The sequence below is a fragment of the Balaenoptera borealis genome, assembly GCF_965194805.1.
Source record: "Balaenoptera borealis genome assembly, chromosome: 1".
Classification (NCBI taxonomy): domain Eukaryota; kingdom Metazoa; phylum Chordata; class Mammalia; order Artiodactyla; family Balaenopteridae; genus Balaenoptera; species Balaenoptera borealis.
Window position 1 is genome coordinate 140,822,922 of NC_138860.1, and position 12,539 is coordinate 140,835,460.

Consider the following 12,539-nt stretch of genomic DNA (forward strand, 5'->3'; position numbering starts at 1 on the left):
TTAAAATGAGAAGTGTTTTATAGGAATACATGCAAATATGTGGCAAAGTTAAGAAGCTGAATAAAGTGGTTCAGTACCATGACTTACTGTTTGCTCTAAAGATATTAACTAATCTCTGTGACCTTACTGCAGCTGCTTCTTCATCTTCTTTTTAAATAGACTGTTTGGATTGCATAAGAAAGTCATCAATATGGTACACAATTTACTATCCAGTCACGACTCAGACCCACGGTACTCTGACCCCCAGATAAAGGCTCGGGTGGCTATGTTGTATCTACCTCTGATTGGCATTATCATGGAAACTGTTCCTCAGCTGTACGATTTTACAGGTACTTAGTATATTTAAGACAAACTAAAGGCAAATCTCAGTGTTTAAAAGTATTAGAAAATATCTCAAAGGTGATCTTATTTTAGGAAAAGAAATATAAGGAAACTTACACTGACATAGGTACACTGTAAATACTTAACATATTTCTGAAAACCTTTTGACTATGAGAAAATTCGCTGCAAGGTTTCTGTAAGCATTTCTTATGACAGATTTTTAAATAATGATTTTATAGGATTTCTATACCTACGTATTAGGAAATAGGGGTTTTTTTTTATGAGTGTATACTTATAGTTCATCTGAAAAAAACAATATGAGAAAACTTGCCAGATGTCCACCACCCTCAGTCTCAATGTTATTCATATACATAAAATTGAAATTAATATTCACCTGAATGACAACAATGATGTTTATTGCTAATACTGGGTTAATAAGTTGAAGTTTTGTTAGTTTTTAAAAACTGGAACCCACAAAGTTTTATTCCTCTTGCTTTCCATTTTTAGAATTTACTTAAATTCCTTCATTTGCCTTAGAGAAAACACTGTAGGTTGCATTTGAACTAGCAATTAACCTGTTAAAGTACTTCCAGTTCAATTAAAAAAATTTTACTGGTATCTAATATGTATTATCAGTAGGTGCTGGTGATACGAATATAGCAACTCCTTCCCTTTGAGAGACTAATAGTAGAGTAGTTTTCCCAGTATTTTGATCACGAAAGCGGGTTTCCTTATCTGAAGGCAGAAATTTATATTATTATTACTATATATTATATCTTCTTTTACTAGCAAGTTAAAGTTCTCTACAAAACTATAAATATTACTATAGGAATGAGTTAATGTTTAAAATATTTAAATTATTTTTTTAAAAGAAGTCAATATAATGATAAGCAGTATATGTTAATAGGTTTTTCTTTAAAGAATAAAGGAGAATAAGAAAGGGGATTCCTTGCTCAATAGCTGTTAATTAAGCTAAACAGAAGTTTTCTTTATTTATTTTTGGGTGATTTTTTTCCAGAAACTCACAATCAACGAGGAAGACCAATCTGTATAGCCACCGATGATTATGAGAGTGAGAGCGGAAGCATGATAAGCCAGACAGTTGCCATGGCAATTGCCGGAACATCAGTTCCTCAACTAACAAGGCCCGGCAGTTTCCTCCTTACATCAACGGTAAAAACAGCCCTCCTACAGAAGTTTTATCTGGAAAGACAGATATTTCCAAGGATATACCCTTTAATAACTGAGATTATTGTACTAGCTGATACAGAAGTACTCTGAGTTTTATTTATTTTGTGGAAACATTAAGGTTTTGAGAATATTGCCTATCTTGTACTAAGTTGTTTTTAAAATTATTAATTACCTCAAGCTTTATGGTATAAAGGTCTATATTCTGTCATTTAGAATTTTGAAAGTTGCCTTACTTATAGCCTATTTTCTTCATTTTTAAAATCCATTTTGTTCTTTGTCAGCCCTAAGAAATAGTCTCATTTATTTAGCAGTTGAGAATATTTATTTTTAATCTGTGAAGATTTATAATTTTTCATATTTAAATAAATTGATATTCATTCAACCCTGTAATTTTCCCCTCTTAAAGAGGGAAGAACAGGGAGACAGAGAGTAAACAAACTGTTAATAGAACAAGATCAACTTCTAAAAGTTTTAGATGACTTCTTTCAGAAAACTGCAATTGTATTTATGGAAGCTAGCTTACTAGACAACTTTTTAAAAAGTTTTATTGAGATAATTTACATATCAAAAGATTCACCCATTTTAAACATACAATTTCATGGTTTTTAGTATCTTTACAGAGTTATGCAGCCATCACCACAGTCTAATTTTAGAACATTTCCATCACCCCAAAAAGAACCCTGAAGCCTATTAGCAGTCACCCTCTATTTCCACACAGCCCCAACCCTAGGCAGCAACTAACCTACTTTCTGTCTGTATAGATTTGCCTGTTCTGGACATTTCATATAAATGGAATTATACACTGTCATCTTTTATGTCTGGCTTCTTTCACTAAGCATAATGTTTTTGAGGTTCATTCATGTTGTGACATGCATCAGTACTTTTTTTTTTAATGCCAAATAGTATTCCTAAATATTGACAGACCAGATTTTTATCCATTTATGAGTTGATGAACAGTTGAATCATTTCCACTTTTTGGCTGTTAAGAATAATGCTGCTATGAACATTTGTGTACATGTCTTTGTGTCCACATATGTTTTCATTCCTTTTGGGTAGATACCTAGGAATGGATTTGCTGGGTCATATTGTATCTCTATCTTTAACATTTTGAGAAACTTCTAAACTTTTTCAAAGTGGCTGCTCCATTTTAAATTCTCACCAGCAATGAATAAAGGTTCCTATTTCTCTAAATCCCCATCAACACTGTTATCTCTTTTTTATTATATATACTTCATACCTTAGTGTGTATGAAGTGGTATCTCATTGTCGTTTTGATTTGCATTTCCCTAAAGTCTACTGATACTGAGAGTATATTTTCATTTGCTTATTGGCACATCTTTTTGTATATCTTATTTAGAGAAAAAGCCCATTCAAATCCTTTAATGTTTTAAAATTGTGTTATTCATCTTCTTGTTATTGAGTTGAAAGAGTGTTTTATATATTCTGGATATAAATTCCTTATCAGATATGTGATTTGCAGATGTTTTCTCCTGTGGATTATCTTCTCCCTTTTTTTTTCCTTAAATATTTATTTATTTATTTTTTTGTCGGGTCTTAGTTGCAGCATACGGGATCTTTCATTGCGGCACATGGGCTTCCAGAGCGTGTGGGCTCTGTAGTTGTGGTGCATGGGTTCCAGAGCACGTGGGGTCTGTAGTTGTGGCGCATGGGCTTAGTTGCCCTGCAGCATGTGGGATCTTAGTTCCCCGACCAGAGATCAGACCCGTGTCCCCCTGCATTGGAAGGCAGATTCTTAACCACTGGACCACCAGGGAAGTCCCTCTTTTCACTTTCTTGATGGTGTCATTTGAAGTGCAAAAGTTTTTAATTTTGATGAATTCCAGTTTTTCAGTGTTTTCTTTTACTTGCTTTTGCTATTGTAGATACAAAATAATATATAAAGTACATGTATAGTTAAAATATAATAATAGAAGAAACAACAGTGTACCTACCACTCAGCTTCAGAAATAGAACATTGCAATTTCCATGGAAGTTCCCAGTTTGCCATCAATTCAATCCCTTTCTCCCCTCAAAATGACCACTATTCGCAGTTTTGTTGACCTTGTTATTCATTTTTTAAAACCTTGCTTATCTGAAATATACCACAGATGAAAAAGTACATGAAACATAAATGTAAATGTTTACAAAAGATTTTAAAATGAATATCTTTGTAACCACAATTCAGGTCAAAATATAGAACATTGACCGCCTTCCAGAAATCCTTAGCCTGCTGTTTCCCACCACAGCTATCCACCAAGCCACCCACTATCCTAACTAATGAAGTAATTGCATAATTTTGTTAATAGTTTCACCATCTAAGTTTATATCACTAAATACTATAGTTTAGTTTTACATTATGTCTTTAATATTCCTCCATGTTGTAAAAAATAGCTGTAATTCACTGATTTTTCATTTCGGCATGATATTCCATTGTCCGACTATAGGTCAATTTATTTACCCATTCTGTTGATAGATGCATAAATGGTTTCTGATCTTTGGTTACAAATAACAGTCTTATAGATTCTTCTATATGTTTCCTGTCTGCATGTACACACTTTTATTTAGGGTATTTCTTAGGAGTGGAATTTGCTGGGTCATATATGTGTACCCTCTTCTATACTAGATATGCCATGGTGTTTTCCAAAAGGTTTGTCTTAATTTATATTTGCACCTGCCGTATGAGAGTTTCCGTTCCTTCATATGTTCGTTCATCTGCACTTAGAATATTCAAACATTTAAATTTTTGCCAATTTGGTAATATATCATTATATCTCATTTTAGCATTCATTTTCCTGATGTCTCATGAGGGTGTGCACTTTTTCATATAAGTGGCTATTTGGATTTTTTCTTTTGAAGTATCTAGAGTTTTTTTGCCCATTTTCCATTGGATCGTCTGCCTTTGCTTGTAATTTATAGTAGTTTATATGTCTGGATCAAACCCATTGTCAATTATAAGTGGTTCAAAGATTTCTTTCTTTTTTTGTGGCTTGCTTTTTCATACACTTAATTGTGAATTTGGTGATAAGTGTCTTATTTTAAAGTAAGATTGTATTGAATCTATGGATCAGTTTTTGGGAAAATTAATATTTTTACACGCTTGAATCCCCAAATCCTTGGATATGTTAGATCTCCCCACTATTTAGGCTTTCTTTAATGTCTCTACACATACATAAACTTTTATAGCTTTCACCAGAGGCCCAGAACATCTTTTGTAGGTGTATTGTTGGTCATTGATATTTTAAAAATATTTTAGTAATATTATAAAATTATATAATATGATAATGTATAATACACATAAATTTTATATATATAACATTATATTTTTATAGTCTCATAAATGTCATCTTTTTCAAAAATTGTTTTCTAATTGTTGATTGCTATTTGTTTTTTGGCCGTGCCACACGGCTTATGGGATCTCAGTTCCCTGACCAGGGATTGAACCTGGGCCACCTGGGCAGTGAAAGTGCCAAATCCTAACTATTAGACTACCAGGGAACTCCCTAATTGTTGATTGCTTTTATGTGGGCATAGAATTGATTTTGAACAATAATGTTTATTTCCAGCAGAATTGCTAAACTAATAACAGAGGTATAGATTTTTTTTTCTACATACACAATCATATCATCTGGCAGTTTCATTTCTTCCTTTCTGTTTTTTTTTCCATAACTTACTTACTGGCTAGAACCTTGAGTACAGTGTTAAATAGAAGTAGTAATAGTTGGCATCATTAAAGGGGAAACTTGCAACATTTCATTCTTAAACATAGGTGCTAAAGGTTTTGGTTTTGGGGTTTGGTTTTTTTTTAAGATACCCTCTGTTATATTATGGAAGTCCCCTTCTGTTCCTAGTTTGCTAAGAGTTTTATTTTTGTAATTATGAATAGTTGTTGAATTTTATCATGCTTTTTTGCACCATTGAGACTGTCATTTTATTTTGCTTTGTAATCTTTTACTGTGACCCCTTTCAGTTGATTTTCTAGTGTTAAACCTACCTTGAATTCCTGAATTAAACCCAACTTTTTCATGATTGTATATTAATAGATTTGGTTTGCTGTATTTTGTTTAAGATTGTGTATCCGTGTTAGTAAGATTTTTTTCTTTCTCATAATGTTCTATTCAGATTTTGGAATCAAGGGTAGTTTAGCCAATTAAAATGAGCTGGGGAATTTCCCTTTTTATTCTCTTCCCTGAGAGTACTTGTTTAAAATTGAAATTATTTCTTCCTGGAATATTTGGAGAACTTGTGAGTGAAGCCATCTATACCTGCAGTTTTCTTTTTTGAAAGTTTTAAAATTACCTGTATAATTTCTTTAATGATTGTAAGACTGTTCAAGTTTTCTATTTCTTTTTACACTGGTTTTTATAAATTTTATTCTAGCAGAAATTTATTCAAATTTCTTGGCACACAGAGTTGTTTCAAATATCTTCTATGATCTTTTTAATGTCTATAACATCTATAGTAGAAGTAAACATTTTTATTTCTGTGACTGGCTTTTTATACCTTTTGTCTTAAATCAGTCTCAACAGAAATTTGTATATTTCTTTAGTTTGTGTAAAGAACCAATTTGGGGTCAATGTTGATCCTCACTTTTGAATGTTTATCTTTATTATTTACTGTCTTCTACTTTCTTTTGGTTTTATATTGATGTTCTCTTTTCTTCTTGAGATGGATGCTTACTTAACTCACTAATTTTCATCCTTTCTTCTCTGATACATATTTTAATCAAAAACATTTTCCTTTAATTATTGTTTTAGTTACATACCACAGTGTGTAGGTAACATTTTAATTAGTCATCAAAATATATCTAAAGTTCATTATGATTTCTTTTTAGACTTTTGGGCTATTAAATTGTTTTTGTTTGAGAATTTCCAGTCATACGAAAATTTCTAGTAATCCTTTTGCTTCTGATTTTGGCCTAATTGAATGATCAGAGAACTTACTCTACATAATTTGTTATATTTATGGGAGTTGGTTTTATGGTCTAGTACTTGGTCAGTTTTTGCAAATATCTCACATATTCGAAAAGAATGCATATTCTTCATTTGTTAGTTATATGTTCTATATTTATCCATTACATACATTACATCAAATTTGTTAATCCTATTGTTTAAATCTTCTTTCTCTTTACTGAATTCTGTTCACTTTTTCTAATATCCCACTACAACTGTGGTGGTGTAATTTCTTGTAGTCATTCTGTCAGATTTTGTTTTATTTCCTTTGAGGCCTTATTATGAATTATCTAATTTAAAATTGTTATATTTTTGATGGATTGTACCTTTTGTCAACATGAACTGTAATGCTTACTTTTTATTTGCCTTAAAGTCAATTTTGTATAATACTGGTATAGCTATGCTAGGTTTCTTTTGCTTAGCGTGTATGTGTGTATCTGTGTGTGTGTATGGCCTGAGTTTTTCCATCCTTTTACTTTCATTGTTTTTTCTCATATTTTAAATGTGTCTTTTATAAACAGCATATGGTTAGAGTTTGTCTTATATTTGTAAAATCTGGTCTATTCATCTTTGTCTTTCACTAGAGTTTTAAAACCCATTTACATTTAGTATAATTAAATTAATGTACTTAACATTTTAATTTTACTTCATGTTTTCCCACCCCCATTATGTATTTCCTTTTGTCTCATTTATTATCTTCTTTTGGATCATTTTTTTCTCATTCTATTTTTTCCGTATTCCACTTTTTCCTCTCTACTAGGTTGGAAGTCATACATTCTGTTTCTATTCTTTTTGTGATTGTATTACAAATAAGAATATGCTTTCTTAAATTTCAATCTAATATTAATCATTACCTTTACTTTCACATTGGTTAATAGAAGGATCTTAAAACAGGTTGACTTCATTTACCTTTCTCTCTACTTAAATGCTATCTTTAGTTTTATGTATCATTAAACCCCACAAGACATCATCATTATTATTTTTTTATGGCTATATAGAATCAGTTATCATTTAGATTTGCCCATGTGTTCACCACTTCATTTGCTCTTGATTCTTTCTCAAATTTGTGACTTCTATGAGATGTTTTTCTACTTTGTGAAATACATCCTTTAGAATTTTCTATTCTGTGGTGATGAACTCTCTGTGTTTCTTTGAAAAATGTCTTTATTTGACCTTCATTAGGATTTCTTTTTTAAGAAATAGCATCTGAGTTTCCTCTGTTTTCTTTCAGCCTGCTGAGGACATTGTTCCCATTGTCTTCTCATTTCCATTGCTACTTTTTGAGAAGCCAGCTGTGGTGAACTGTTACTTCTTTGAAAATAACTTGTCTTTTTTTCTGTTGTTTCTTTGATAGTCTCCTTAAAATTGGCTTTCTGTGGTTTCAGTTGTTGAGTCTAATTTTGTTGAGTCTAATTTTGAATTTCTTTATGTTTATTCTGCTTGGTAGCTCTTTTGGACTTCTTAAATTTATGATTCAGCATCTTTCTTCAGTTCTATGAAATTCTCAGCTGTTATGTGTCCAAATATGTCCTCTTCTCCATTCTGTCTCTCCTCTTTCATATTCCAGTTAAACTTATGTTAGTCCTTTTTATTGTATCGTCTTTGTCTCTACTCTTCTGTGTATTCCATCTTTTTGTTAGCCTGTGCTTCATGCTGGAATGTTTCTTTTGATCTATCTTTCAGTCTACTAATTCTCTCCTTAACTATACCTGATACTACATTACACCAACCCACTGAGTTCTTAATTTGGTTATTGGGTAAATTTTTTTCAGTTTTCTAAATTGTGTTGTTTCTGCTATTTCTTTTCAATAAAACATTTCTCTTTATATTTTCAAGTTTCCAGTCAAGATTTTTAATCTTATTTTTTGGGCAAGGGTGCATAGAAAGTGTGGTTATTTTATAGTCTCTGATAATTTCAATACCTCAAGTCTTAATGTACCTTTTTCTGTTATCTGTTTTGTCAGTTCTCACTCATGATGTGTTGCTTCTTTGTGTGCCTAGTTCGTGACTGTGTACTGGACTTTGTATTTGCAGTATTACTTGTATGTATAATAAGAGTCCTGGGGTTGTGGTTTCTTCCTTCACAGAAGATTCATTGATGGGTAATACCAAACCAGAATTATCTTTTTATTTTTAATGTTTTGAGAGAATGGAGAAAACAGCCCCTCAATTTTTTGTAGGGCTTAATTCTCTCATAGAAACTTGATTGAGAAAGACTGTTCTGGATACAAGTCTCAGGTTGGTTTTTTTTTACATTTTAGTGTAGTGATTTTTTTTTTTAATATCTTTATTGGAGTATAATTGCTTTACAATGGTGTGTTAGTTTGTGCTTTATAACAAAGTGAATCAGCTATACATATACATATATCCCCATATCTCCTCCCTCTTGCGTCTCCCTCCCACCCTCCCTATCCCACCCCTCTAGGTGGTCACAAAGTGCTGAGCTGATCTCCCTGTGCTATGTGGCAGCTTCCCACTAGCTATTGGTTTTACATTTGGTAGTGTATATATGTTGGTTTTTTATGCAACAAATTACTAATTTATGGTGTGCTTTTTCTGTTTATCTATTTATTTATTAATTGAATGAACAAGCACACATTCTCAATTTCAGTGTAAGCAAATATGATCATCTTTTTGTGGTTTATGGTTTATGCTTTTTATGTATTATTTAAGAAATTCTGTCTTACTCCCAAGATTATAAATATGTTCTTTTATATTTCCTTTTAACATTTAAGTTCTTTCTTTGTCTGGAATTTATTTTTTGTACAATAGTGCAAGGTAGGAGTCTACTTTTTTTTCCCCTAGGGAAGTCAGTTATCTCACAGCATTTATTTAATAATTCATCCTTCCACCACTGATTCATAGTGTCAGCTCTGTTGTATGTCACAATTTCATATATGCATAGGATTTTTTTGTGTGCTTCCTATTATTTCATTAGACTATTTGTCTATCCATATGCCGATATCAAGCTGTCTTAATTATTCTAACTATTTAGTAAATGTTGCTATCTGGTAGAGCAAATTTGTCCCCCATCCTACCTAGTTCTTCCTCAAGAGTGCCTTGGCTATTTTTGGCCCTTTGCTTTTCCCCATTAAATTTAAAATTAGTTTGTCAACTTCCAGGAAAAACCTGGCTGGTATTTTGATTGGAATTGCATTGATCCTATAGAACAATATGGGGGAAACCTGACATCTTTGCATTACTGAGTCTTTTTCATGTTTGTCCAACTTTCTTCAGAGTGTGTCACTGTGTTATTGGCAGTTTGTGTGGGGGTATAGGAAACGTTAGTGTGTACCTGTTTGTCGAATTCGGTATAATTTTAAAATTTTGTTTTAAAAAGTCAGTCATTGAGAATTTAGTCAATATATTTATGCATACCTGAAAGTTCTGCTGTAGAAAGTGCTTACTTTTAAAATAAAGAAGCATTTTCCTTATGAGAGAGACTGTGGATTTGGGGGTGAGAGTCAAAGCTATTTGTGTCCAGGTCAGGTGCAGTATAGCATAGTGGTTAAGTGAGTTTATGTACGTGAATTTATTTACATGTGCATGCATCCATTAAAGGCAGTAAACATAGTGGATACGAGCTTGGTTTCTGGAGCCACATGTTCTGCATTTGAATCCCAGTTCCACCATTTATTGCAAAATACTTTCACAAAATATTGATACTTAACTGGTTGTCTCAGTTTTCTTGTCTGTAGAATGGCGTTAGTAATAATATTTCTCTCTTTAGATGGTTTCAGGGGAAACCATCATGGATGATAGAGGGGAGATTAGGGTAGTAGTTGAGGTCATGGCTTTCCTTTGTAATTCCTCTCAACATCCTATCCACTGCTTTCTTGTTATAATTTAGTATATTTATTAACCAAATATTAGAATGTAGTATAATGGTGAAGAGTATAAGCTTAGGCATCTGGTTAACCTGGACTAAAATTGTGGCTTTACTTTTTCTTAGAATGTGATTTAGGGCAAATTACTTAATCTCTAGCCTTTAGTTTCCTTACCTGTAAACTAGAAATAACAATAGTTAATACCATCTCATAAAACTGTTGAGAGAGTTAAATAAGAAAAAGCAATTAGCATAGTGTCTAGCACATTTCAAATTTTGTTATGTTTTGCCATCATCATTATTTGCCATCATCATTATTATTATTGTCATGCTGCATTCTTGTCTGTAAAATTGAGATGATACAACCTGCTTAGTAATGTTGTTGGAGGGCTAAATGAAATAATATATGCAAAGAGCTCAGTATGATGACTGGAAGAGAGTAAATATTCAGTAAATGGTACTGTAAACAAATTCTTAGTTTTAGTTTTTATTTGTATTTCACATACTGTATACTAATACAAATCGAAGGTTGGGACTATTACCTTAAATTTATATGCTCTAAGTAAAAATACATTTCACTTATATGTGGTCTAAGACTTTTTCCTTTTGTCAGTGGCCCTTGATAGGAAATAGTGATTCTCTAAACCTGATAAACATTTTGTTATCACATAATACTCTTAAAATAGTCTTATATAGAGTCAATTTTTTTTCCTTTATTCATATCGTGTCTGATAGTCTTTGGTAGATATCTTAGTTTTTAATAATAGGACCTTTTAGTTTTTCCCTTTATGTTTTCTGTTAACGTTTATAGTCTGCTGGAAGCCCTGTCATAGATTAAAACAATCTTCTATTGCTAGGAAAGGTTCATTAAATGTCAGGACCTTAAGTTTAAGGTTCTATATGAGTTACACAAGTATTGTCTAAATCAAATGGTTCTTTTGAAATATTTGATTTTAAAGTAATTATTGTTGTATTGCTTTTAGAAGAAAACAACTAACAACTGAAAAAAAGAAATGGTCTTTGATCATTTTGTGTCTTATTCTACTGCTTTTTATTTTCAGAGTGGCAGGCAACACACTACCTTTTCAGCAGAATCAAGTCGGAGTCTTTTGATCTGTCTGCTTTGGGTTCTCAAGAATGCAGATGAGACAGTTTTACAAAAGTGGTTTACAGATCTCTCAGTCCTGCAGCTAAACCGGCTATTAGATCTGCTTTATCTTTGTGTATCTTGCTTTGAGTACAAAGTAAGTGATCATTGTGCCATTGCAAAGATGAACAAGAGGGGAAACATAATGTGGAAAAGAAGAAGAAAATTTCTTCAATGTGTCTTCTTTTGTGATGTTTAAATTTTAGGGAAAGAAAGTGTTTGAAAGAATGAATAGTTTGACCTTTAAGAAATCAAAGGACATGAGAGCAAAGCTTGAGGAAGCTATTCTTGGAAGCATAGGTGCTAGGCAAGAAATGGTGCGCCGAAGCCGAGGACAGCTTGGTATGTACACAATATCTTCTCCTTCTGGTGAGAATTTTTTTCAGTTTCCTTGAACACTATCACAGTGATCATTTTTGCAAGTCTTCAGTGACAATTCTACACTTTTAAAATAGTGTTTTAAATGTAACTGTGAATTAACTTGAATAGCCATTTCTTTGCACGTTAGAATTCCTATTTAAGTAGGGTGAGCATACTTACAATTTGCTCTGGATAATCTCAGTTTGTTCCTCTTGCCCTTGTGTAATTATTAATAGCATCCCTTATTTTTAAAAATAGATTTTTTAAGAGCAGTTTTAGGTTCATAGCAAAATGGAGCTGAAGATACAGATATTTCCCATATATCCTCTGTCCCCACACATGCATGGCCTCCCTCGTTATCAACCTCCCCTACCAGAGTGGTACACTTGTTACAACTGATGAACCTACACTGACGCTCATTATCATACAGAGTCTAGAGTTTACATTATGGTTCTCTTGGTCATCCATTCTATGTAGCATCACTTTTTACTCTTAAAAGTTTCCTAGTTTTGTAATGATTTAATATACCCTGTATATAAGGCAAAGATATTGCCCATTAAACTCAAATATCAGCAAGAGAAGACAATTTAGTAGCATTTGAAGCCTGTTTCTAATCCCTGGTCTGCTACCCAGTAACCGTATAACCTTGGCCAAGTCACTTAATCTCCCCACTTTCCCTTTCCTCTTCCACTTGTGATTGTTTTGAGATTTTAAAAGGTAGTGTAACTAATTGATCTTATCATCT

General features: G+C 32.4%; 1 protein-coding gene across 7 annotated transcripts in view; it reads left to right on the top strand.

Moving 5' to 3' along the window:
• The window catches only part of DOCK7 (dedicator of cytokinesis 7), a 184,726-nt gene that overhangs the window by 132,843 nt on the left and 39,344 nt on the right, over positions 1 to 12,539 (top strand). For all 7 annotated transcript variants that reach the window (XM_082356245.1, XM_082356247.1, XM_082356246.1 and 4 more), the window contains 4 exons: positions 160 to 329; positions 1,340 to 1,494; positions 11,349 to 11,531; positions 11,641 to 11,776. In XM_082356245.1, the coding sequence (XP_082212371.1) occupies positions 160 to 329; positions 1,340 to 1,494; positions 11,349 to 11,531; positions 11,641 to 11,776 (644 nt within the window). The remainder of the gene's footprint in view (positions 1 to 159; positions 330 to 1,339; positions 1,495 to 11,348; positions 11,532 to 11,640; positions 11,777 to 12,539) is intronic.